The 27286-nt window shown below is 37.2% G+C and overlaps 1 protein-coding gene across 3 annotated transcripts in view; it reads right to left on the bottom strand.

The window, feature by feature from the left end:
- Window positions 1–12976: 12976 nt before the first annotated feature.
- Window positions 12977–27286, bottom strand: part of NTN4 (netrin 4) — a 112589-nt gene continuing 98279 nt past the window's right edge. For 2 of the 3 annotated variants that reach the window (XM_060113412.1, XM_060113414.1), the window contains exons 8-10: window positions 22314–22382; window positions 19349–19519; window positions 12977–14413 (exon numbers count right to left, since the gene is read on the bottom strand). In XM_060113412.1, coding sequence (XP_059969395.1) covers window positions 14277–14413; window positions 19349–19519; window positions 22314–22382 — 377 coding nt within the window. In that variant the 3' untranslated portion in view covers window positions 12977–14276. The remainder of the gene's footprint in view (window positions 14414–19348; window positions 19520–22313; window positions 22383–27286) is intronic. The other variant, XM_060113415.1, reaches the window with a different exon arrangement.

Here is a 27286-nt window from a genome sequence, read left to right as displayed (position 1 = left end):
AAAAAAAAAAAAAAAGTATACAGGAGGATGGGAGGATGTCTGTAGGTTTTATGCAACTACCACGCCATTTTATGTGAGGGGCTTGAGCATCTGTGGATTTCGGTGTCTGTGGGGCGTCCTGGAACCAGTGCCCCACATGTACCAGCGAATAACTATTTGTTTCCATATTGTCTTTTGCGATTTGAAAGCTGATGTCATTATTTCCTAATTTCGTTTTATGATTTTCTCCATACCTCACTAGGACCAGTCAGAGAAAGAATATTTAGCTAACAGACAACAGGAAAATACCAGGCGTAGCAACTGAAGATGTATGAGTTGTAGATAAACATCATGGTCCCTTAAAATCAACAAGGAAAATCCTAGCATCTATCCAATAATGACTTCTCATTTTAAACTATAGCTCATTTCAAGGAATCCTTGTGTTCCAGGAAACAACACCTGTTCTGATGGAAGCCCTGGCATGAGAATGTCGGATAAATTCTCCAAGCCAAACTACTATCTAATACCAACAATAATATTTCATTATGTGAGATATTTGTTGGTGCCTTTTAGGATTCTTGGGAAATGGTGCAGATTAAGCCATGTAGTAGACAGAATGGCTGCTTTTCAGGATCATTACTTGCTCACACCCTCTCCCCACCTCAACCCCCTGCTAAGAGTCCCTAGAGGGGCCGAGTGGGACTTTAAGTAGGAAAAGCATTTGTACAAGGTGGAAAGATGTCAAGCCTGAGATGAGGAGGACTGGTGAAGAGAGAATAGAGCCTGTGCTAGCATGGTGAGGGCTGCCGCCATGTTCTGGACTCCGTGAAGTTTCAGCGTGCGGTGAGCAGTCTGGGAGAACAGACAGGGCTGGGACCGGGGAAGGAGCGCAACAGGGACTGGCGGGATAAGTCTGAACAGCAGCCTGGAATTGTGAACCTGGCCTAACCACCATTCTACTCTCTATTTTTACGAGTTTGGCTTTTTTTTTTTTTTTGATTACACAGTAAGTGATATAAAATATTTGTCTTCGTCTGGCTTATCTCTCTAAGCCTAAAGCTCTCAAGGTCCATCTATGTTGTGCAAATGGCAGGATTTCCTCCTTTCTCATGGCTGAAGAAGACTCCACTATATATAATAAAATATTATGTATATATGTGTATGCATACATACCACGTCTTCTTTCTTTATCCATTCATTCACTGACAGACACTTAGATTGTTTCTGCATCTTGGCTACTGTGAATACTGCTATAGTAAACATGGGAGTGCAGATATCTTTTTCACATCCTGTTTTCATTTCCTAGGACTTTCTCAAGGCCTCGCATGTTTCCTTTTGTCCTCTTGAGCCTCTGCCATTGCCTTTGCCTTTGCCCGGCTGGCCTGGTGGAGGATGAGAGACGTATAAAGTAGAGCCACCTGTCTGACCCATAGACCTGCAGGTAGAAGCAGAGATGCCTAGATTAAACCCCACACAATCTACAGATGTGAGCAAAAATAACTTGTTGTTGTTTTTTGCCACTGAGTGTTGGGAATGGTTATGTGGCAATAGCAACATCTATTTACCTATGACTCCCAAATATAAATCTTTAGGCTTTGACGTCTCTTTTTTGTGCTCCAGACTTTTATATCCAGCTGACTACTTGGCATCTCCACTGATGTCTAGTGGGTATCTCAAACCAAAAAAATCCAAGATGGACTCTTTATTTTCAACCCTAAATCTGCCTTTTGCCATCTCAGTACATACCATCATCCTTCCAGTTGTTCAAGCCAAAAGAACTAGGAGTCATTCCTGAGTCTCCTTTTCTTCACTTTCCACATTTAATCTATTAGCAAGCCCTGTGGAGTTTCCTGCAGAATACTGCATATAAATACGCCACTTTTCTCATCTTCATCAACATACCATTGCCTGTTCGGAAAATTTCCACAACCTTTTAATTGGCCTTTCTGCCTTCACCTGTATCCTTTCTTTAATCTATTCCCCACGTATCAGCCAAGGGGATCTTTTAAAAGAATAAATCAGATCCTGCCTCTTCCCTCCAATTGCTACTCATCATTATCTAGAATAAAATCCAAACTGTTGCAAGGTTCTCATGCTCTGGCCCCTGCCTGCCTCTTCAGACCTCATTTTATACAACCCTCTGGCCTGACTGGCTGTTTGAACTTTGAACACTCCTGAGTTGTTGTGCCCTGGGGCACACTGTACTGGCTATTTCCTTTAATAAGAATGCTTTCTCTGCTCTGTTTATGTGGCTGCCACCTCCTCACTGTATAGTTACCAGCTTAAATATTACCTCCTCAGAGAGGCCTTCCATGACCACATGTTTTAGGTAGTGACCCACCCCCACCATCATATCTGCTGGGTGGAATGCATACTGTGTCGTGCTGGCCTGTCTCCCTTCGATGGCAGCAGGCAGTCTTCAGCTGTCAGCCCCTTTAGGGACTGCTTCAGCTGCAGAGAGCAAGGTCATAACCCTTCCTAGGGTAGCCTACATCCAGAGAGGTGTCTAAAGGTCTGGTCACCTCAGCCCCACTTGGGACAACCCCAAAGGGTCATTCCACTCCAGCTCTCCTTGTAGCATGGGCTGGGGCTATCGTTGGGGCTGCTTTGCAGTGCAGCTTCTTCTTCTGCCTGCTTCTGGTTCCTTTTCCTCCCTTCCACAGAGGTTGATCCCTCCTTAGTAAAAGTCTTAAAATTCCACCTCAGTGTTCATTTCTCAACACCAGGAAAGTGTCATTTCCTTCACAGTGTTTAAAACTATTTGAAATTGTTTCACTGATTCTTTGTAAGTTTATTGTTTGTTTCTCCCACTAGAATGTAAGTTACATGCACACAGGGACCTGTCTGATTTCTTCACTATTGTACCTCCAGGGCCCTGAAGCTTAGAACATTCTCATCTTCTTCATCATTGTAAACACCTACTATTTATTATATACCAGGTGCTATTCTAAATACTTTATCTATGTGAATTCACTTCATCCTTGTAACAGCCTTGTGAGGTTGGTACTATCACTTCCCCCATTTTACAGATTGGGAACATAAAATACAGAAGGGTTAGTTGGCTCACCCAGGGCCACACAGCTGGTAAGTGACAGAACCAGTATTTGAATCCAGGAAATCAGAGTTTAGATTCTGTGTACTTAACCACTCCAATAAGCTGTTTCTTTTTGTGGCTGCTGTTCAATAAATGTTGAATGATTGAATAAATAAAGAAAAGGGAATAGTTGAATATGCTTTGGGTGATATCACCTATTTATTCATTTGACAAATATTTTCTGAGTACCTGCTATCTGCCAGGCACTTTGGTATGCATAGGGGATAAAATATGAACAAAACAGATATGATCTCTGCCCTCGAAGAGCTTGTACAACCTAATGGAAGAAAATAGACTAAGTATGAAAATGAGTAATTATCTTATTATGATGTGTTATTTTCCATCCTTCTAAGGTGGTGGTCTAGAAGTAGTTATCACTATCATTGCTATCCAAGATGTTTGGTTTCATTTTTAGGCAATCAGAGTACCACCCATACCAGTTCCACAGGGTATACTGTTAGGTAATGGGGCCAAGATGGCACCATTCCCTACACTCAGTGATTTTTTTTTAATAAGATTGTAGGGGAGTCATCATTTCCCAGGCTTAATAGGGAGAAGAGAATGGAGATGCTGAAGCTCCTACTAATGATGGTGCCTAGCTGCAGGAAGTTACCAGTTCATTGTCTCAGGACTCAGTTCCTGAGTTCTTCCAGCAAATGATGCAGAGGGCCAGAAGGAAGAGAGAGATTCAGGGAGAGTCAGAGCAGTTGGCTGCCTCTGCAGACTGAGAAAGCACATGTTAAAGAAGAAAGACTACAGTATAATGACTAAGAACACAGACTCTGGGGCTCAGAACTGGGCTTGTACTCTTGCTCTATCACTTACTGCCTGTGAGACAAGGGCCTAGTTGCTCACTTGGGCTTCCTCTTCCTCAGGTGTAACATGGGAATAATAATAGCACCTGCCTCATTGTTGTGACGATAATGCATATAAAGCAGATCTCATTGACAACAGTATTTGGATTTCAGGGGAGTCAGGACATTAGAGCCATCCCAGTCATTATAAACTACAATGTAGAGTCTATCCCCTTTGCCTAGTGAAATACAAAAGCGGAGAAGTTGCTGTTAGACACAACCAAATCACCTTCTCTTTAATGTCTCCAAGAATCTCTCATTCAGGGCTCCCTCAGCATACATTTTTTGTGGTTCATTAATAGCACTTATCCCGGTGTGACATACTGTTGCTTGTTTGTATTAGCTTCTCAATCAGATTTCTATTTGCTAGTGTTTGAATTGCATTAGTTTTCTCCCCCCTTCCACCTCTCAATTATTAGAATAAGCGCATGTGTACTCTATGTTGGAGGAAATATATACTGAATCTGTGGCTCTGTAAAGAAATGGTTTCTGGGAATTCCTTGAAGGTCCAGTGGTTAGGACACAGCACTTTCACTGCCCTGGCCTGGGTTCGATCCCTGGCTGGGGAACTAAGATCCTGCAAGCCATGCAGTGTGGCCAAAAAAAAAAAAAAAAGTTTCTCTTTGCAGTGTAATAATTATCCCTGCTCTGTTATCAAGGTCAGTGTTGTTGACTCCTAGTAACACTAGCCTAAGTTTGTATCAGTTGAAGCTCCTTCGGGCACTTCTTACTGATGGGATAATGTTTTTTTCTTTGCCTTAAGAAAAATTGGAGCAACTTCTCGTATTTTTCTATTATTTTTCCTCCCTTTCTTTATAGAGGAAGAAATAGCAAAGAGGAGGTAAGCAGGAAGTGAGTCTCCTAAAAAGAATTCCCTGGTGGTCAAGTGGTTAGGACTCCAGGCTTTTGCTGCAGAGGGCCCGGATTCAATCCCTAGTTGGGGAACTAACATCCCACAAGCCCTGCGGTGCCCCCCCACCCACCACCCCGCAAAAGAATCACAAGTGAGAATGAAATTTGCAGGAGAAATTCAAACAAGGGTGATTTGGAGGATGCAGTTGGACCTAGAAAAGGACACAGGAGCATTTGATTTTCAGGACCCTGAAAGGAGTGAAGACTTCTTAGAACAGCCATAAGTGGTCAGAGATGTAGATTTCTGAGGCTTAAGGAATAAACTGTTCTGCAGAAATTTCCAGATCACAAACGATGTCTCTGCTCTGGAATAGCAATCCTTGAAGTTGAAAATCTTTGAACCTCTGAAAAGTCATTGCTCAAAACCTGAGGATAATTCACCAAATCCCAGACTGACCTCCCTATGGAATCAGCTTGTGGTTCATGATTTTTAAAAAAAGGCAGGGAGAGAATTTGTACAGTTAATTACTAGACCTCAGTCTATTAGATGTACAAAGCATACAAGGATGGTGCTGAAGCTTTGACATAAGTGGAGGAACTTGAATTCTTTTGCAGCTGGAATGTGCTGGAACTTCCCAATGGCTTGAAAGAATGCTTAGAATTTCTTTTTTTATTACGGTCGCTGTTATTTCTCACAGAGGCAAGTGAATCTCCCCGAGCTCTCGTGCCTGGAGTGGATGAGCCCCCAGCAGGTTTGTGGGGAGCAAAGCTGGCCAGTGCACCACAGCTTGGGCACATGGCATCCCTGTGATTCTCACGCATGAGTGTCAGACAGAGCTGTTGTAAATCTTTAAAGCCAACAGGAAAATTAATGAGCACCGCACAGAGCAGGACCTTGTCAGCTCCATAATGGGTGGTGGGAGGGAGAATTCTGCTGCTTCCCCCCAGGCATTTAGTGTACCTCAGAAACGCCTGCTTTGTGTTCATTAGCCAATTTTAACAGCTTTCCACTCTGAAGAATTTAGTCATTTACTGCTTTCAGTTCATCTGGAGGAAAACAGTGTTCAGTGCAATCAAGAGGATAGGGTCCGTTGCATTGAATTTTCCCTTTAGTGATGAAAAAAGAATATTTCTCTTAAATCATTTAGGGCATCGAGTGCTCCATAAATAATTCCTACAGTGTGGATATAGAGCAGGGATTATTACATCTATCTTCTGAACGGCCTCCCCTACTAAAATGTAAGCTCTATCAGAGTAGGAATTTTGTTTTGTTCACCACTGTATCCCCAAGACCCAGAACAATGCCCACTGCATAGGAGGATCTTAAGAAATATCTGTCTTCAAAACGTTGTTCTGAGAACTAATTGAGATGGGGATCGTGATGGTGTGTGGCACTCTGAAAATGCTGGTTCTACCCCTACCTTCCATAAATCATGTTGTTTTAGTAAGAATTTACATAATGGACGACCTACTCAATGGGAGAGTAAGCTAGGCCAGCATCTACTTACTGCCGTGAAAATAGATTTTAAAGAACTCTTCAGGTTGCAGGGTACTTATTGTTCTGTTTTTATACGTGTTATTTTTATTTTCTACTTAAAAAATGAGAACAGATTTCATAAAGATATTGAATCAGAGTCCTGAAAAATCAACTGTGGCCTATATGAGGCTTTAAAACATCACTTCTCAAATAGCTTTTACCTAATCCAAGTAGGATAACATTTGGGGGCAAGTGAAAACTTAGAGGAATCTTACTTAAAGTTAGCCTTCTTTCCTGAGACATTTGGTGAGACTTGTAAAATTCTGGAGGATGCAAATTAAGTATACTTATAAACACTGCATTAAAAACAATGTATTCACTGTGTTTTTGCTTCAAACTGCTTAGTGCAACATTTATCAAAGGCAGAGAACACGCTGATAAAACTATCCAGTTGTGTATTCTCAATTGTTATAAAAAGCTCTCAAGGCTGCTGAAGGTCACTTCTGAGCAAGTGTCCCTGTGTAAAAGGTTGGAGCGTGTGTTTATGTATAATGAGTATTACTGAGGTTAAGGAATTATATTCGCTGTGATGCAAGTTGTGTACATTTCCTTGGTTTTTCTCCCCATAGGTATCAAAGAAAATGTTATCCTAGATTTTACTTCTCATTTACAGGAATGGGAAAGCAAAATGTGAAGTCTGTGTGGATTCATATTTTATCTGTGGCTTGAATCCTTATTTCTGAGAGAGGGTAAGATGGTCCCCAATGCTTTCCTTTCCCAATGTCACTGCTTTTTTACCTTTCTCCTTACTTCTTAAGCTTCTGAGTGGGGTACAATTGAGTGTGTGAGTAGGACTGGCACTGCCTAAAGGGTAATTAGGAAGCTGCCTAAGCGTCCTGATTTATGAGGCACTGAAAGGCACAGCTGACCAAAAATATCTCCTCCACTGGCCTGCCATCAGTGCCTGAAATTCCCATGATAAGAGTCACCCATTAAGTTTTCTGCAGACACGCATGGTTTATTTGAGTTAATAAAACATTGTGTTTGGGAAAAAGGAAAGTGGGAAAACGGGAAAGTATCTCATTAGAATGACTTATTTTATCTTATCAATCTACCAATCTCTTGGTCAAGAGTAGCATCTTGACAAGTAAGTATACTGGTTAAGGCTGGAGGGAATGTTGGGAGTTCAGAGTTTTGTGTAGCATCTTCGTGTAGACTCTGAGCAGTATGAAGCCAATAGGCACTTGGGAGGAGATTGCCCAAAATGGACCAAGGAGCTAAGATATCAAAGACAAATTCAGGCATTTTGTAATTCCGTTTCAGGCCAGGTTAAGAAGTAGGGTATATAATAGTTGGAGGAATCTCCTTTCAATTCCCTTTTTCCACCATTTTAGTTCTTGGGTAACCATAACAGGACTAATGATTCGGTTATTCATAAAATAATATGTGTGATGAAGGCCAAGTAGATTTATGACCAGAGGGAGATACAGTTGTAGAAGCAAAACTAATGATAATTCTGACTTTGTTGAGACTCTTCTGTAAAAGTGTCTAGAGCAGTGTTTCTCAAAGTCTTTTCTATAGACCACCTGTATCTGAGTCACCAGTGGTGCTTATTAAATTGTCCCTCCCGGGTCCCCACCCAGGCCTACTGAAACAGATGTTGTGAGATAGGGGCCTGGGACTCTGCACTTTAACAAACATGTCTGTTGATTTTTATGGACATTATTTGAGAATCATTTGTTTGGAGGCTTCAGTAGATCATAGGGGTTAAAAGTATGGGTTCTAAAGCTAGGAAATCAGGGTTCAGATCTCAGCTTTGCTGCTTACTTGTTTGGTGACCTTGGACAAGTAACCCTCTGGCCCTCAGTTTCTGTCTAATAACAGTACCAACTTCACAAGATTGTTAAGTGAGGTCTGAGGAGATAAGTCGTATAAAATTTAGCCCAGCATCTGGCACTTAATAAGGGCAAAAGTGGTAATCATTATTAAGATGAGTCTTAGGCAATGCTTACTGGTATTAAATATTTTGATGACTATGTACCTTGTAAAAGGTAAATTTAAAATTCTGTTTCACTATATGGTAAAACCAATTGGTTTCCTAATTTCCTAATTACTATCACCTAAGGTTTCTCTGTTGCTTTATCTTTTTTAGCTTTTCTGACTCCTCAAACATAACTGATAGCAAAAGAGTTAGATGGAAAAATTTTGTAATAAATATTTGCAGTGATCTCATATAAATCATGATATCTATGTGAAGTATCTATGAACATACTTCAGTCAACCAATGGAAGAACTGGTTGACTGAAGTATGTTCTACTTTAAAATATTTTGCATATTCTTACTGGAACAGATCACCTGGCTCCTTTTCCAGCTGTTGCTTTCCTTTATTCTCTTATATCTTTACCCCTTCTTTCTTGCCTCTTGCTCTCTCTCCTTGGTTGACAAGTGCCTACGTTCTCTATTTTTTTCCGTTTCCTTGTGTCTTTCTGGTGTAATTCCTTCTCATTTATCTTGCAAGCAGAATTGCTCTACACAGCAAAATTTAGAGCTGAGAGAACTGATTGAAATACTGTTGAATTGTATAGTAGCTTATTCAGGGACATTAGTGATGAATGCAAAAGTGGGCCTTATGCCTAAATAGATCTCAGAAAATCACATCAGGAGGAAAAGAGCAAAGATAAAAATGGACTCATTATTTCATCTTAGTATAAATTATGGTAAACAGTTTTACTCTAATGGCAATGTAATAATGAGAAAGATAGTAGAAAATTATGTAATCGCAAGGTGGAATAATGGGATACATTATAATCTGGAGTATAGAGAAGGAAAACTGGGAGAAATGCTGACCTTCAGTGTTCTTCCCTCAACTATGATCTAAAAGAAACAGCCATGTGGAGTCTAAAACATGACACAAATGAACTTATCTATGAAACAGAAACAGACTCACAGACACAGAGAACAGACTTGTGGTTGCCAAGGAGGAGGGGGGTGGGGGAGGGTCGGATTGGGAGTATGGGACTAGCAGATGCAAACTATTATATATAGAATGGATAAACAACAAGGTCTTATTGTATAGCACAGGGAACTATATTCAATATCCTATAATAAACCATAGGGGAATATGAAAAAGAATGTATATATATGTATAACTGAGTCACTTCGCTGTACATCAGAAACTAACACAACATTGTAAATCAACTATACTTCAATAAATAAATAAATAATAAATAAATAAGTGAAATGGCCAATGGAGAAAATGGTGCAGTTGGCACCATCTCACATGAATTCCTTTCTGAATGCTAGGATCCCCTTTTAGTGGTTGAAATATGGACTCTGGGAATTAGAATGCTTGGGTTCAAACCCAGGTGTCACAATTATTAGCTGAGTGTCCTTGGACAATTTAGTCTCTCTGTGCCTCAGTTTCCTTATCTGAGAAATGGAGGTAATAATAGCATGTCCTTTACATGTGCTTAGGAGGATCAAATACGAATAACACATGTAAAACATTTAGAAAAGTGCCTTCTTAATGATTGATTGCTACTGATATATTATCTTTTTTAGTTTTTATTCACCAAGTTTGAAATCCTGATGGTACCCTGGCTGAGGAGGGTGTGTCCAGGGAGTCTCTGGGTGGACCATGTTGTTCACACTGTGAAAATTTGCTGACAGTGGTTAGTTTTCTTTCTGGGAAGCAAGTTTCCCTGCCTGGCTGCCATTCCCCTCTATTCAGATAAGTGCACTATGATTTGATCATCCCCAGTAAATCTTGGAGAGCTCTGGATTTCTAAATTGACTCATTATTAATGATCACACTTTGGACCACAGCCACCCACCTGTGACTACATAGTAAGAAACTAGAGATGTGTTCAGCATTTATTAAAACTCTCTCTTAACAGAACATGCTTCTCAATTCTGGAACTATCTATTTGGCCCAGTGCATATTTCTTTCTCTCTCACTAGTATTCTGCTTTTTTGGGTCATTCACCCTATGTGAGTTGACTAATAATAAAGCTGAGAATTTGTCATTTAAAATATTGCAGGTCTCAAACACAGTCAGTAATGCCCAAAAAGTAGAGAAATGTTTAAATCCCTTTGGCGCAAGTGTAGGAAAGCAGGAACAAGGGCATCATTTTTCAAAAAGTATTCTCAGACAAATCATCCTCTGAGAGATTTAAAAAAAAACCCGTCATGCAAGGCACACACCCTTTTGCTTCTATTCCATTTTTATCATACCAATCTCCCTTGCAAACTTGAGGTTGTTCATAAATATTTTCCTTCCAAACTGTGGGAAATAAATCGTGAGTAATTTGGCTCTTTGATAAAGTTAGGTTAGGGGACTGCTTCTCATCGAAACAATGAACACAAAGGCAATTCAGTCCTGGGGCCTCTGACAAAACTCTCAACAGCCAAGGCGGTGTTCGTGCTCCTTGTTCTCAGGCATTCCAGAGCAGTGGCAAAGGGACAGCCAGCACAAGGAATTTTCAAGGTTTTTTTTTCCCACCCTTCAGAGTTGATAACTCTCTAATCATTTAGAAAGGGACTTGTTCTGCAAGAACCCAAAGTATCTCAAAGGACTATGTTTACCCGTAACAGGCCTTGCTCTCTGTTTAATATAGCCAGATGCACACTGCTTTTTGGACTCACCATCATATCCCTACAGATTTGACCTCACTATTAAAAGATTATCTTGTGATTGAGAATTTCCATTGCATCAAATACCAAATATTAGTAACATTCCTCTATGGGGAAAGTGATGGAATAAGAAGGCATAGACTGGGTTGACCTCAGACAAATTATACACATAGGTATGTGGAGATTATTCAACTAATCTGCTGGCTAATAAAGCCCAACAGTACAGAGAATAAAGCTCTGGGGGCAGAGACTTTCCCACTAGCTCGTGAAGGAAGTATTCATGTTCATCTGAAGCCATAGATGGAAGTTTTATGTGATTCTGTTGCCTTGGTACTGTGATGGTGATTTTGAAAGATGCCAAGGGTGAGAAAGTATACAGAAGTGTGGCAGAATGATGGAATGATGGAATGGGAGTGGGGTCAGGGGGCGGCTTGCTCACATTTCATTTTGTTGTTTACTTTTACAAAGAGGAACATGAGGTTTCTTCTATTTTTCTCTTTCCTTTTTTTTTTTTTCACTTTGGAAGCCAATAATGCTCATAGGAAATTAAAACTGCAATGAAAGGGCTGCAAATGATTTGAGAATCAAAACATTAAAAAATGATTATAACAGTGACCTATGTTTTGGAATGTTGCCAGAAAAGGTGTTGAAAGAGCACCTAATGAAGATTCTAATCAAAAAGACTGGAAAACCATATAGGGGCCCAGCAATTTGGTAAACTAGCTAAATTAAACTTTCAGCTATGATTTTGCTTGAACATACTTTAAAAACAGTTGATTAAATTTTAAGTGTTTAGGGCTTCCCTGGTGGCGCAGTGGTTGAGAATCCACCTGCCAACACAGGGGACACGGGTTCAATCCCTGGTCCGGGAAGATCCCACATGGCGCGGAACAACTAAGCCCGTGCACCACAACTACTGAGCCTGTGCTCTAGAGCCCGTGAGCCACAACTACTGAAGCCCACACACTTAGAGCCCGTACTCCGCAACAAGAGAAGCCACCACAGTGAGAAGCCCGCACACCGCAATGAAGAGCAGCCCCCGCTCGCCGCAACTAGAGAAAAGCCCATGTGCAGCAGCGAAGACCCAACACAGCCAAAAACAAAACAAAACAAAACAAAACAAAAAATTTAAGTGTTTAAAAAATAAATTACAAAAGCAGTATGTGACCAATGAAAGAAAGTCAAGCAATGCAGACATATGCAAAATAAAAGGTGAGAATTCTCTTTCCCCTGCAGGGGTAAATACTACTATAATCTATCTGTCAGAACTTTTGAGATGCTATATTATTATAAATGTGTTTTGGGGGTGGGAGCTAATACTATAAGTATTGTCCTGTCATTTTCTTTCACTGAATACTATATTGTGGGCATCTTTCTACTCTTTTAAAAAATAGACATTATTTATATTCTTCTTTTTAATGTGTAATAGCTATTTTATATAAAGTGAAATGGAAAAGAAGGTAACCTGGCAATTTTGAAACTTAAGAAAATCCTGTATCTGACATATTTAAAATATTTTTCTTGGTATGATGTACTTACCACCATGTTTTATCAGTTGCTTGTAAATGATTTCCACTAGATAGCATTCCATCTATGAGGATAAGATAGGAATAGGTAAGAAACTAAGAGATATGCTACAGGTTATAAAAGCAGACTTCATAAGAGTATGTATAGTATAATTCCAATTCTATAAGAGGTATGTATATGCATACAAAGTAGTCTAGCAGCATCTACACTAAACTGCTAACAGCTATTATCACGATTGTTGGAATTATAGGAATTTTTTTTCTCATTATGGTTTTCTGTATTTTCAACAGTGAACTTTTATTACTTTTTAAATTAGTTAAAAAGTAAATGTAATATAAAAAAATGCAATGCATCTGATGAAAAAGTTCACGTCCAACAGCTACAGAAAGTAAACCCATCTGAATTAGCTTCCACTTCATCCCCAAACGCCAGAATATAAGAGTAGAAATATCAGGTCCTTATTTGATTTTCTTAGTTTAAGGAATTAGATTTGAGTTCCCTCATTAAGAGAGTGTAATCTTTAGCATCAGTGAAAGAGTTGATCAGGAAATGAGGCAAAAATCAGGAAATCATATTCCTTTATTACATATATGAAATATAAAAAATTAACAGAGCAATATATATATATATTTTGCAAGTCCACAGGACCTCAGGAAAAATACGTGCTGTATGTGAAGTTAATCTTATGGCACTGTGGTTCATGTTTTATATATTCAAGTACAGAAGAAACGATATGTATAGTGGTTATGCATGAGTACAGAAGAGAAATAATAATGAAAAACTGTAATTTGGTGAACTATCACATACATTGAGTCAAAAAATGAGTGAATAGAATGACCATATACTGTTAATAAAGACCAGGAGGAAACTGTTTCCATATTCAGGTTTAAATACTAAACACAAAAATAAAACAAATTGTGTCTACAATAATTTTTGAAGTGTATACAAGTGCATTGCAAATAAATGGGCTTTTTAAAATTTAAAGTCCATTTTCTCTTTATCCAAGCATTTTCTACACTTATGACTCCTTTCTCTTAGAGTCTCTTCTTGTTCAGTTTTTTTTAAAGTTTCATCATGGCCGGTATCTGCGGAATCTAACCTCTATCCCAAAGCTGAGACTTCATGCAAACATATTCTCCTTTCAGGTTGCATCTTCACATAGTTACTCTCAAGTGTTCAAGTTTAAAGAGTACAGCTTCCATTATGTGGTCACTTTTTTTCCACACGTAATGATAGTGCTTCTGTTTCAGCAGGTTTTCTTACGTGCCCTTTTCTTCTTTTTTTTTTTTTTCTGTCAACGGCAGTCTTCAAACTTTCACAACACAAGTGGTAGGTAGTAAAGTGCTTTATACAACGAAATACTATATACACGTGGAGAGGTTCCATTTAACACCCCACAGACCACAAGTTCACACACATCACGCAAGAGAAGGCTCTTTTTAAGAAACACCTTTTCTTATAGTAGGGTTGGGGATTCCTTAAAATCTCATTAATTACTTCAAGTAGCACAAATGTAAGTAACATATCTGAAGATGGGAGGAGTCCTTGTTACGTGCATTGCCCTTAACAGATTACTGCTAAATATCTTACTGCTATTAAAATATTCTTAATAGTTATGAATTTCAGAATCAGTCCTATAGAAAATAGGTATTGGTATTGGATTTTTCATTCCACTTTATGAAACAAACTGTATTTAAACATGGGCCCAAAAGAGATAGGGTAGACAAGGGCCATGCATTGGAACATTTCTATATATTTTGGCACTAAAAAAAATTTCCAGTTTCATCTTTGAGGTCTCTTTTCCATTAAGTTTGTGTTTTGTACATAGAGAATTGCCATTATGTGCTATACACCTTTTCTGCTACTTGCACTCTCTTTTCAAAATATCCATGACTTTTCTTCCAAGAGATGGTTTCCAGTGCTGGACAAAACTTTTCATATTCACGACTAGTTTGCCTGTTCTTACATCCTCATGTCCTGCTACAAGGTACTCCAAACCTGAAAGAGAACAAAATTAGGGACTATGTAGTATCATAGTTTATTGAAGGGAGAGATGTGACTTTAGCAGTTTTATATATACATGGTCCATGGTTTTATAAATTCATAGTTGAAATAGGGAGTCATAGGCAATAATAGCTGACACTTAGTAAATATTTATTATGCGCTAAGTGCTTTAAATGTATTATCTCATTTAATCTTGAAAATAACCCTATGAAGTAGGTATTACCTTTCTTCTTTCCTTGTTTTACAAATGAGGAAACAGAGGCTTGGCAAGATTGAGAAACAGTGTTTCCCAGTAAGCAGTGCACCCTGACTCAAGTTCAGGCCTGTCTGACTGTTGAACTTTTACTCTTTCCCTCTATGGTGAAGAAGTGAGGATTCTGTGGGTACTTAACATGCTGCTACAGTTCAGTATTTCTTGGAGACTCACTATGTATAGTAGTGTATATTAAGGAGGATTTTATAAAAGTGAAACAATCATTTGGGAAAACGTATTGGAAGAGAGCTATGGATTATACAAAATAACACATATCTCCTATATAAAGTCGATGTGTTTTTGGAATATAGAATGTTTGTTTGTCATACTTGAAAAAAAGATGAGACTTGACTAGTGCTGACTTTATAATTCAAAATTCTTTTCAGGCTTCAAGTATAAATTTTGGCTAACAAACATAAAAATCCAAAAGGACAATCTCATTATCCATACATTAATAAAAAAGAAATGTGATAATCTCCCTCAGTACATGTCTGTAGTAATATCAATATTAGTATTTTGAAACAATTTTCTTTAATATTATAGGGTAGAGCAAATAAGTAATTACATTTATAAAATAAAACTTTCCTATGTAAGATCAAGAGACATATACTTTAAAACTCAAGTTAAGGGAAAACACAAGATGTTAAAATTCAACTGAAAATATCAATTTAAACTCATGGTTTAATATATAGTCTTATTCATTCACTAAAATGGCCTTAAAAATGTCATTCCAGTGGTAATGAACACCTGTAACAAACATAATGTCTCTAATAACAGGTCTCACTAAAGACAAAACAAAATTAAACAAGGCTTCTTGAAGAAATGCTTTTTTTTAGGTCAGGGCAGGAAGATACAAGGTAAGCATGGGATTTCTTATTGTGCTAAAAAAAGCAAGGAAGCTTTCAAAGGTTAATGGGAATCATTTTAAAAGGATACAGGAACCAGCAAGGAAGGGTTATAACTCGCCAAAGTTGTGATAATTTGAGCACCAAGAATGTAATAATTGTGTGTGTTAACATACTGAATCAACAAAAATCCATAATTCCAAAGTGATACTCAAAAAAGAGAAATCCAGAGAAAAATTAACTTGTCATCTTGAGACAGTTGTTAAAACCATTCCTTACATTGGAAATTGAAAATTAAAGGAAAGAAGTTAGCATTTATCATGCTTTTATAATAGGAACTATATTTCATGGTAACCTAATAGCCCAGCTTGGGAGAGAAAGTCCTCTTACAGAATAATGTTAATTGATAAATGAAGGGAATTAGGTGAAAATAGAAAAACATCATTTCTCAAATTCTAATGAAATTATTCATCGAGGAAGGGATTGCCAATTGGTGATAAAATCATTAAATTGAATAGTTAATGGGGGACTGGATGTTTGCTTAGTTACTAAGTAACTCATACTCATTGTTTTCTAGTCTCAAAAGGGAACCCAAAGGAGAGATCAGACTGTAATCACTCCAACCCCAGAGTCAAGTTTAGCAACCCTGACGATGGGTCATCACTATATATCTTGTGATGTGATTTAACATGAAGCACACAACAATATCTATGATGAATTCTAGACAAAATGTTTATCTTGAGTCTATCAATCTTTTCTTTATGATTACAAGAAATATAGGAAGTAGAGAGATAAGCTAACTGACACCACAAAGAACCAACCAGACAAATATAGAAAGCAGGATAATCTACAGGACGCCTGGCCTGGTTTCTTCAACAATAATAATTTCTTCAATACTAAAAAGAAACTCTGCATGAATAAAAGGTACTTGAGGGACTTAAAAACTAGATACAATGTGTGATTCTGGATTGAATACTGGCAAGGACAAACCACGTCTAAAGATCATTTTGGGATCAATTGGGAAACTGGAATATGATCTGAGTATTAGAGTATATGAAAATTAAAACTGAAGGTAAAGATAATAACTGAATAAAGTAGGTTGCAGAATGAAGCATATACTTATGGTTTCATTTTTGTTAAAATATATACATATATATATATGTAAGATGGATTATAAGGTATTTAAATTCTTTAAAGGGTAACCTTAGCTTCTTCATGAAAAAGAATCCCAATATTTAATTAACGGACTAGTTAAAACATCGTCTTGATATTGTTTGTATCATCTCTAAAATAATAAAATCCTCATTTAAAAATATGATAAACAATTTTTAGGAAACTTTCAGTGTTAAGTCTAGTATTTTAAATGAATTTACTTTGAAACTATAAATAGAACAAATATTATAGGAGTTTGCCATAACTTTGAAGTATAAATATAAATTAAACTAATAAAAATGATGCTAAATAAATCCATAAATTAAGGAACAGCATCATGCCAAAAGTTAGCATGGAAAACAATGTTACCTGTTGTATCACTTATTAGCATTTACCTATCTCTATGCTTTTGACATCTACCTTGCTATAAGTTTTTATTTATTTATTTTTATTTTTTGGCTGCGTTGGGTCTTCGTTGCTGTGCGTGGGCTTTCTCTAGTTGCGGTGAGTGGGGCCTACTCTTTGTTGCGGTGCGAGGGCTTCTCATTGTGGTGGCTTCTCTTTGTTGCAGAGCACAGGCTCTAGGCACGCAGGCTGCAGAAGCTGTGGCATGCAGGCTCAGTTGTGGCTCACAGGCTCTAGAGCGCAGGCTCAGTAGTTGTGGCATGTGGACTTAGTTGCTCTGCGGCATGTGGGGATCTTCCCAGCCCAGGGCTCAAACCCGTGTCCCCTGCATTGGCAGGCGGGTTCTTAACCACTGCGCCACCAGGGAAGTCCCAACCTTGCTATAAGTTTGAGGGCGCAAAGTTTACTTTGTATCCATAGAGAAAGAAAATATAATACTTTAGTGCTAGTCTTGGTATTCTAAAATATACGATTGATGAATGAGTAAATGTATGTATGAATGTAGGAATGAATGAATTTGCAGGGATGCCAATTAGATTACTCCTTTTCAAAAGTAGCAAAGGAAATGTTGGCGTGTAAAGTTTCAGTTTTCTTATCAGCTTTCTTTGGCCTTAGCTATTGAACTTGTAAAATGGAAAAACAAAGTGAAATGAAAGAGTGTCTGGTTTTGCTTTGGCAGGTTCTAGTCTTTTCATCAAAGTGAATAAATATGTTTTCAAGAATTCTTTGAATAATTGTGCTTATGTTTTCAATTGTGATGAACTCAGTTGATTCTTTTACTCTATTTGGCAGAAATCTGATTAGGAAGTATAATTCACTTCCTGGAGGGTGGCTCAGATTGTCAAAGCTTTTGTTTATAATGTCTTACTAAAAAACTGAGTGGATTTCTTTCTTTCTTTTTTTTTTTTTTCTTTTGCCAAGATAGTAGAAAGTGCTTATAGAAAGAGCCCCGGGAAACAGAACTTAAATTGATGACTCCTAGTCTCCGGTATTCAAAATCCAAGATTCTGATTACTTCATTTGTTCTTTGTAAACATATTTATTTAAAAATGTCTTTAAAATGTTCCTTATTAAAATTTAGATTAATTTAAATAAAATATGAAGAGGTATAAAAGGGTGTGAGAGATTAGTCAATGGTCAAAAGTCAAAAGTTTTATATCACTGTGTAGATCGTTTAGGTTGCGGGGAGTATTTTATTGATAGTTTTTCTCTCTCTTTCTCTTTCTCTCACTCAGTTATCTATTTCTCTCAAATTTATTAACCAAAAACCATAAATGACTTCTTAACATAACTGTGGTTTCCTGGACTTAAACTGGAAAAGAATTAGATCCAGAACACAAATTATGCACCTGTTTCAGCCGTGCCATTAAGACACAGCTGGCAACTTCGTAAACAGGGAAATACAGAAGATTAAAAAATATATTATTTGTTTTACTAGAACTTACTCTGTGGGTACTTTGTTACTATTATTTGGATACTAATGGTAGGCCCTGGAGATAGTATGGTCAAAAATCTAAATCCCATCCTCAAATTTAATGAGGGAGACAGAAATAAGCAGCTTATGACACAGTATGAGGAGTGTACTTGTAGAGTGAACAGGTATGAATCCCATGCTTACTTGCTTGCCTCTATGTCTGCCACAATGTTTTAAATTTCCCTCCTTTCACCTGCCAACTTAAATTTAAATTTCCCTCCACTCCAAGTTTCTCTAAGATTCTGTAGTTTTGTTGTTGTTTGTTTATTTTTGCTGTTTCTAAGTTGAAACCAAAAGATCATTTAATGAAAAAGAAGATGATGAGAACTTGAGAGTTGTTTTCTATCCAGGAGAAACAGATGCTTCTCATGCAACAGTAAAAATGAATTCAATAGTATTTGCACAGATGGAATTTTGCATTTGAACTTCCTTTTGGGAGCAAGTTCTAACCAGGGCATCATAATAGGACCTAGCTTTCCAATACAGTATTATTGGCAGATAAATTCATGAAAGTGCTTTCCTTGCTACTGACAACTGGAACCAATCTGAGACTTCTCTTTCAGGACAGACAATATTATATTGATGGATTTTAAAATATTTTACTTTTATAGAGCATGTGAAAGAGAAAAAATTTTTGGATGTCAGTTCAAAGAATTCCATTTGGATTTTCCCTAGATCAGATGGTGAAAAGGAGAGATACTCTTGCTGAGTTTATTTAGGTTGTGGTTCAGAGAATGTAGGACAAGCAGCAAATCAGCAGAAACACGGTAGGTAACAAGCTAGAAGAGACTAATGCTCACCAGGGTTGAGGATTGGACAAGTGCAGCCTCTGTTAGTCCATGACTCTGGATATAATGTTCGTTTTCCTCGTAAAATTTTCAATTTGGTGGATTTTAAGACTTTTTTAATCTTCACATTGACCTCAGCATGAGATCCTTTATCATGAGCTGATAAAATCTTTATTTTTAGCACTGTAACAACACAATTCCAAAAGTCAAAATGCATAGAATTTCATACTATCCTTTGAACTTTGAACAACTTAAATATGCATTTCAGAGTATAATGGAAAAGTGAACCAATGATGATAATGTGGAAATTTGCTTTAAAAATCATTAGGGATTAAGAGGTACAAACTACTATGTATAAAATAGATAAGCTACAAGAATATATTGTACAACACAGGGAATATAGCCAATATTTTATAATAACTGTAAATGGACTATAACCTTTAAAAATTGTGAATCATTAGTTGTACACCTGAAACATATAATATTGTACATTAACTGTATATACCTCAATAAAAAGAAAGAAAATCATTAGGCTCATTGATTTTGCACTGACTTCATCTCATTTATCTATATTAACTATCCTCTTCTTTCTTAACATTTTTCAACTGCTACTTCTGTCCATATCACTATGCTAAGAGAATATCAGCCATTTGCCTACTGCAAATAAATCTTAAACACATTCAGCTATCAAATCTAAATAGAAAAAAGATGCACAGGAAGTAGAATTGCTATCCTGGTTTTTATTTAGATTCTGACTATATTATACTCTTATAGCTAGCTTTGTGTAATGTTATGACAAAAAGCAAAATGTTACTGCCAGGACATATTTTACATATTCTAAAGAGATTAAATAGTATTATTGATTACTTAATTTTCTTCCCTGGTGTAAAATGCAAGCTGACTGGGATTAGGAAGCTGTCCTACGTGATGGCAGAGCTCCAGTTTTCGATATGACTCCTGATTCTATTATGTTCTTCCATCTCTGAAATGGATGGGGATAGGGATCAAGTAATGGGATAAATTGGGGTGGGGAAAAACATAGACCTAAGGAACACTGAATACAATGTTCTGTATTATTAGGAGAGTTCTTACTGGCTCATCTATATCTTGGAAGATGATGGAAGATTGTATGTAATAAAAGAACCCTATCTTGGCTGGTACCATATCCTAAGAATATGGCTGTCAGACGGCCATGTTTTCTTTATAGATTCACCAAATTCACCAAATTATAGATTCACCAAATTTTAGACGTCTAAGGGCTCTTAAGAGCTCACCTAGTCTTGTTTTATGTATGAGGAAGCAAGTTTTAAGTAATTAAGTGAACTGCTCAAATGTGTATGCCTGATTGATTAGAGGTAGACTTTGGACTAGAACCCTGATAAGATAAATGCACAAAGGGTACATATTGTAGTAGCCCCTTGCACATGGCCAATGCTCAAAAAATGTTCACTATTATTTTTCTACTAGACTGTAAGTTCAAAGAGAGCAGGAACCTTATCGATTCACTATTATAACTCAATAAATATTTGCTAAAAGAATAAACAAAATGAATCTAGTATTTTTTCTATTAAGTCAGAGAATGGGGAGGGGGAGACCATTTTTCCCCAAGTCTATAGGTGTATTGCACTTAATAAGACCAAGATACTTCATGACATCACTAAAAGCATTCAAGTTCTCTTAAGCAGAAAATAATACAGTTGTGTTAAAAGATATCAATGTGGTTGTAAATTCAGTCAAAGAGCTACTGAATCTATGTGATAATGAAAACCAGTTGATATTTCTATTGAACTGAATGATTTTGGACTAAATTGTCATGTTTTTTTGCTTTTAATAGTAAATACCTTTCCCTCTAAACTGACTTTTCTTTACTGGGCACTATGCATTTCAAAAGTTTGCTTCTATTATTTAACCAAGTTGGCAGGTGAAAGGAGGGAAATATGCACATAATTTTAGATAAGATTTATGAGGTTTTTAACATTTATCTTTTTATCATTTATGAGATTAAATACAATGTTATCAAGAACCTAAACATTTTGTTTCAGAAATCATGACTTAAAACTTTCTCTTCATTGTAATGCATAAATAATAAATAATGCTGTATACATTATGGAATAATAAAAAGATTCAGACACTAGTCAATGATATGTTGGCAAGATAAGGCATCTTTAATATACTTAATAATAAACATAAAGCCGTTTAGAATTTGAAGATAGTAACAGTCTTTACTTAGGGCAATGGCATTTTCCTTTGTCCGTACACTGTATTTTCCTGGCATTTGAAAGGTAGAGGAGTCTATAGAGTATACAGAGAGGGCAGGGAAGAGACTCAGGCAGAGAGCTCGTCTCAAGGCTTCCCCACTATATTTCCCCTTCCTTTCCTAACACTGACTGAGCATCTAGTATGTGCAAGGTAATGTGCTGTGTGCTTTTCAAAAATCTCATTTCATGGGGAAGGTGGCGTCATCCCTATTTTACAGAGGAGGAAGTCTGGAGACGTTAAGTTACCCACCCAGTAAACCACAAATAAAACCCATGTAGGTCTGAGCCCCAAGCCTGAGCTTTTAATCACTGTGAAATATACTGCTTTAAACTGATTTCTGCCTAGTAGTACTACAGGATAAACTGGCTGAGAAATCATTTAAGTGGCTAGAGACTTCCCTTTTAGATTACTAATACAAGAAGCATTTATAAGAAAGGATTACATGTCATGGTTTTTTTCTTTTTCTTGTTTTCCTCTTTTCCACATAGCAGGATAACCCTGCTTTTGCTCTAAAAGCCTCCTGCTCTCACCATTACATTCAACACCATCTTTATTAGGAAAATCTAGGTCAAGGCCAGACTACTATGTTTACTATTATTATATAAAACTAGTGCTTTGATTATTGTGAATGTGATAAACCAGGCCACCCATTTCCTTAAAAACTCTTCATACTTAGTTTGAATAGATCCTTAGAAGCATTCAAGCACTTCAAACTCACCGTACGAATATTTCATTCCACAGAATGCCTTGGAGTTTCTTAACACCTGTTCCTTACACTCACATTTACCTACAGAAAGTAAATGAAAATGGTGTTAATTATTTAGAAAAAAAGTAAAAAAAATCCAAAAAACAATCGCAAGTAAATTCAAGTGGCATAACTCTTTAAGTCTTGAGTGATTCATATGATATAATCCATAAGAAACCATGAAAAGTCACTCAAAAGAAATAGTCTTTTTTTTTTTTTTTTCTTGCGGTACGCAGGCCTCTCGCTGCTGTGGCCTCTCGCGCAGGCTCAGCGGCCATGGCTCATGGGCCCAGCCGCTCCATGGCACGTGGGATCCTCCCGGACCGGGGCACGAACCTGCGCCCCCGGCACTGGCAGGCGGACTCCCAACCACTGTGCCACCAAGGAAGCCCTAGAGTCATTTTTTGAATTAATTATCATCCAATAAAGTATCGACCTAAGAGAAATATAGAAATGTAGAAACAATGATATATTTTAATGCTTGTAATTGATGTTATGATAAATATAATCTGGATTAATATTCCATGCTCATGGAATGAAACAACTGGATGGTTAACCTATAGGAAAGACAACTGTTTTCTTACAATTAATGTTCACCACAATAAACATCAAATCAAATCAAATCATTGAGAAATCCTTTGAAGGTAATGCTATCCAATTTAAAAAATATTTATTAAGCACCTATCATGTGCAGGACATGATGCTATATACTTCAGAGTATATAAAGATGAGCAAGATACAATTCTTGCCTTAAGGCTTATAATTCAGTAAGGTGAATAAAGCAAGTGTGTAAACAGTAATAAGTGTTCTAGGTCAGGTACAATATGCTTGGATGGGAAGGCCACATATTTGGGAAGATGGAAAAAGGCTTCATGGCTGAAGAACGATTTGAAGTGGACTTTGAAGAATAACTAGGTTATTTTCTCCCAACAGTTAAAATTGTGTATTACGATTATTATGTATGAAAGATTTGCCAGAAGAAATCTTTGGAAGACTTTCAAAATGCCTTTGTACATAGTCTATAATAGCATTCTTATACTTATTTATGTACCTGTTTCCTCTCTAGACTGTGATCCTTGAGGATGATGGTTATGTCTTATTCATCTTTATATTCTTAAAGCCCAGAATGGATAGGATTTTCATTCTTTTTTTTTTTTTTTTTTTTGGCCATGCCACTCAGCTTGTGGGATTTTAGTTCCCCGATCAGGGATCAAACGCGGGCCCTCGGCAGTGAGAGCACAGAGTCCTAACCACTGGACCACCAGGGAATTCCCCAGGATTTTCATTCTTACTGATTTAACAATTAGATATAATTCTACCTCTTCCCTAACCCCTCCCCTCCTACCCTCACACATTGCATTTTATAGGCACTGAGTGGCATAGCAGCAGGTAACATTTACTGGAGAGCACTTACTACATGCCAGACACTATTTTAAGTCTTTTACATTTATTTACTCATCTAAGATTCTAACAAATAGAAATTTGACAGGAATACAGAGATAAAAGGATGAGCAAAGAAATGTAAGAGAGAAAGGGGAGAGAGTGTTCATGGAAGAACCAGTTGTTCTGTTTATCCTGGGTACAGATTGAGTTGAGAATAATAGAAGGGATCATGGAGGACCTTGACTGATATGCAGTTAGGGCCTGAATTTAATTTGTTAGATAAAGGGGAATTTTGAAAGCTATCAGCTTAAAGAAGTTACATGAATTTAAAAACATATATATGAAAATTAATCTGGCATTACTCTATCAAAACTATTGGAATGGAGAAAATATGAAGGCAGGGACCAGTTAGAAAATTGTGAAATTGGTAACACACAACAGTAACTAAATTGAATACCAACTATAAGCCATAAACTTTGTAAGGAATTTTATCCATATGATCTTATTTAATATTTACAATAAGGTTATGAGATAGGTACTATTAACAAATGAAAAAAGGAAGGCTCAGAAAGGTTAATTAGCTTGTTCAAGGCAGCGTATAGCTAACAAGTAGAAAAGCCAGATTTTAAGCCTGGGATGGGGAGAATCTGAAGCCCCCAATCTTTCCATTGTACTGTCTTTCTAAGGCAGATGGGATGTGGCTCTGAGAGGTGGCCATGGGTGTAGATAGGAAGAAATATCAAGGGATGCTGCAGAGTTAGGGCCTACAGGTCTACAAATCCTGTCACTGGATTGGATGAGGACAAGCATCCAAATTTATGAGGAAGCATAAAAATGTACTTGAAATTTTCAGCCAAGGTGACAGAGAGGATTGTAGTTTCACTAACAGAAATAGGGAATTTAGGAGAAGGAGAGCATTTTAGGAGTGTATTAAGTTTTTTTTTTTTGTAGTAATCAATGGTCTGACTTAATTATTGAAAGTTTATTGAGTAGCTCATAGGAAGGAGAAAAAGCCAAAGAACCAGACCTCTGAAAGGACAAGAAATAAGAGAGCACCAGAGATCTATTGGGCAGTCTCTTTATGGCTTTGCCATTGGAATCATGAACTCTAACCACTTTCAGAATTTGTCACTTTCAGCTCAAGATTTAAACTCTAGGGACAGAACATCTGATTGGTCTCTCTAAGACTGTATTAAATGGTGGAAGAGTGGTTCCCCAAAGAAAAACTGGGTTGAGCTACCACAGAAATAGCAAGAAAGAAGGGGAAATGGATCTGGTCAGGCAAAATACAACAAAGGTCTAGTATGAGGAGAATATAATGAATTAGAGATGCTGACAGACATACAAGTGGAAATGAGAGTGTGATTCTGGTGAGACTGGGTAGGTAGATATGGAAAATGGAAAATATTGACATATTGGCTCTAGCTAAAGTTTCTTGAGAAACCAGAATGATATCTGCAAGTAGAAAATCACAGTGGAATTAAATAGTGGGAAAGATAAATCAAAGATGCTTAAAATGAGCTGTTGTGATTTGTTAAGTAATATTGCTTATCATCTAAACAAAGCAGAGGATTGCTCATTCAGAAATTGTAGCAACCTGAGCGGACAGCTCATGGCCTTTGATGATTCCACCAAAGCAAGAGAGTATGGTAACTACCATGCATATCTTACTCCTCAACATAATGCTCTTCTCTTTAGTCCTTGAGCCTATAAGAACATGAGTAGGGAGGGAAAATATTGGGGTGGGGGAGTGGGAGGTACAAACTATTGGGTATAAAATAGGCTCAAGGATGTATTGTACAACATGGGGAATACAGTGAATATTTATAGTGAATATAGTAATAACTGTAAATGGATAGTAACCCTTAAAAATTATATAAAAAGAAAAAAGAAAAAAAATTTAATAAAAAGAACATGAATAAGTCTGTTACTTGAAGACCTTTCCTTGGCTGCTTTCCAATACTCCCTTTTCATATGTTAAGAAATCAGACATTAAAATTTGCTTTTGAATAAATCTTTTTTTGATTAGGCTTCAGCCCAGATGTGTTTTCTTAAAAGAAATTTGGAAGAAGAGGAAAACCTGTTTAGTTATACTGGGTTGTTAGAACATTTCAAAAAAAAAGTATTGTTTATAGTTCTCTGGTACTAGTTGAAGCCAGTTTTGTTGGACAGGAAGTGAAATTTTACATCTGATGCTCTCTACCCCACAAGAAGTGGTAGAAATTAAGAGTATCTTGGTATAGTGCATTATATTCCTAGTTATGGAAACTTATGGCAGGTAAATAGGTATGTAGGCACATAGATTTGAAAATGAACCACAGTGCTTAGAAAACTGATTATCACTTTTCTGTTGAAAAAGGTGCCCAGGGGCACTATTTTATACCCATTGGGAATATTGCTGCAGCAGGAGACTGAACAGTCTCTTCCTCAATCCAGAGCTCATCCAGATGAATTTCAGAGACTCTCTGGGGACATCATAGACCTAACAGCTGTTGTGGACATGACAGTCTGGAGTTAGTCTGATGCCAGCACCGTTATGTGCTTCATTAGTGTGCTGCCAGCTCCCTCCCCAGTAACATGATGATTGGCTTAATGAATGTCTGACGGCACTAGAACCTTGATTTTTACAGATTTGGCTTGGCAGACAAAGTTGGAGAATTCTGAAAACCATTGTGTTAGAAAAAGAGAAGAAATCTTTCAAAAGTGGTTCTTAAAGTTAACATCATAGAATTCAGACTACGTAGCATTAAGGCACAAAATTAATGGGAAAGATTTTTCCTTTTCAAATGCTAAAAAAGATAAATATGACAACTTCATATTACCTTATCTTTCCCACCTGCTTTCCTGTTGTGAATTAAAATGAAACCAATTAGGAAAATGATCATAAGATTATGTTAAGTGAAAAAAACCCCATGATATGGAATTGCAGATACCAAGTGTTTCTATACTTTGAGTTCTTGATTCTTGAAAGGTCCGTAAATTCTCTATGAGAAGGTATTAAAACTGTGGTTTCTTACTCTGCTTCAGCCACACTGGCCTCCTTGCTGTTTCCTAAATAAGCCAGGCCTAGTCTCACCTCAGGGTTTCTATACTTGCTGTATCTTCTGCCTAAACTCTCTTTCCTCTGTTATCTGTATAGCTCGCCCCCTTACCTTCCTCAGGTTTTTTTTCTCAAAAGTCCTTTCATAGGACTTTTCTGATCACCCGATTTAAAAGTATGTCCCTCTCAAGTATTTCTTATCCCACATCCCTGCTTTATTTCTCTATTATATTAAACATCATTAAATACTTTACTTGTTTATTAGCTGTCTTCCTCTGCATGAATGTGAACTCCTTGGAGACTGAGGTTTTTGTCTGTTCAATTACTAGATTTACAGCACTGGCACATAGTATGAGTGTTCAATAAATATTTGTTAAATGAATGAGTCTATAAAGCATTCCTACAAATTAGTAAGAAAATTACAAATAGGAAATTCACAGAAAAAGAAACCTGAAAGTCCAAGAAAGCATGAAAAATTACTAATCAGGAATTACTAATCAGGAAAATGCAATTAAAATGGCAA

The sequence above is a fragment of the Mesoplodon densirostris genome, chromosome 11 (assembly GCF_025265405.1).
Source record: "Mesoplodon densirostris isolate mMesDen1 chromosome 11, mMesDen1 primary haplotype, whole genome shotgun sequence".
In the NCBI taxonomy this organism is placed as follows: domain Eukaryota; kingdom Metazoa; phylum Chordata; class Mammalia; order Artiodactyla; family Ziphiidae; genus Mesoplodon; species Mesoplodon densirostris.
This window is presented reverse-complemented; position numbering and strand designations above follow the sequence as displayed.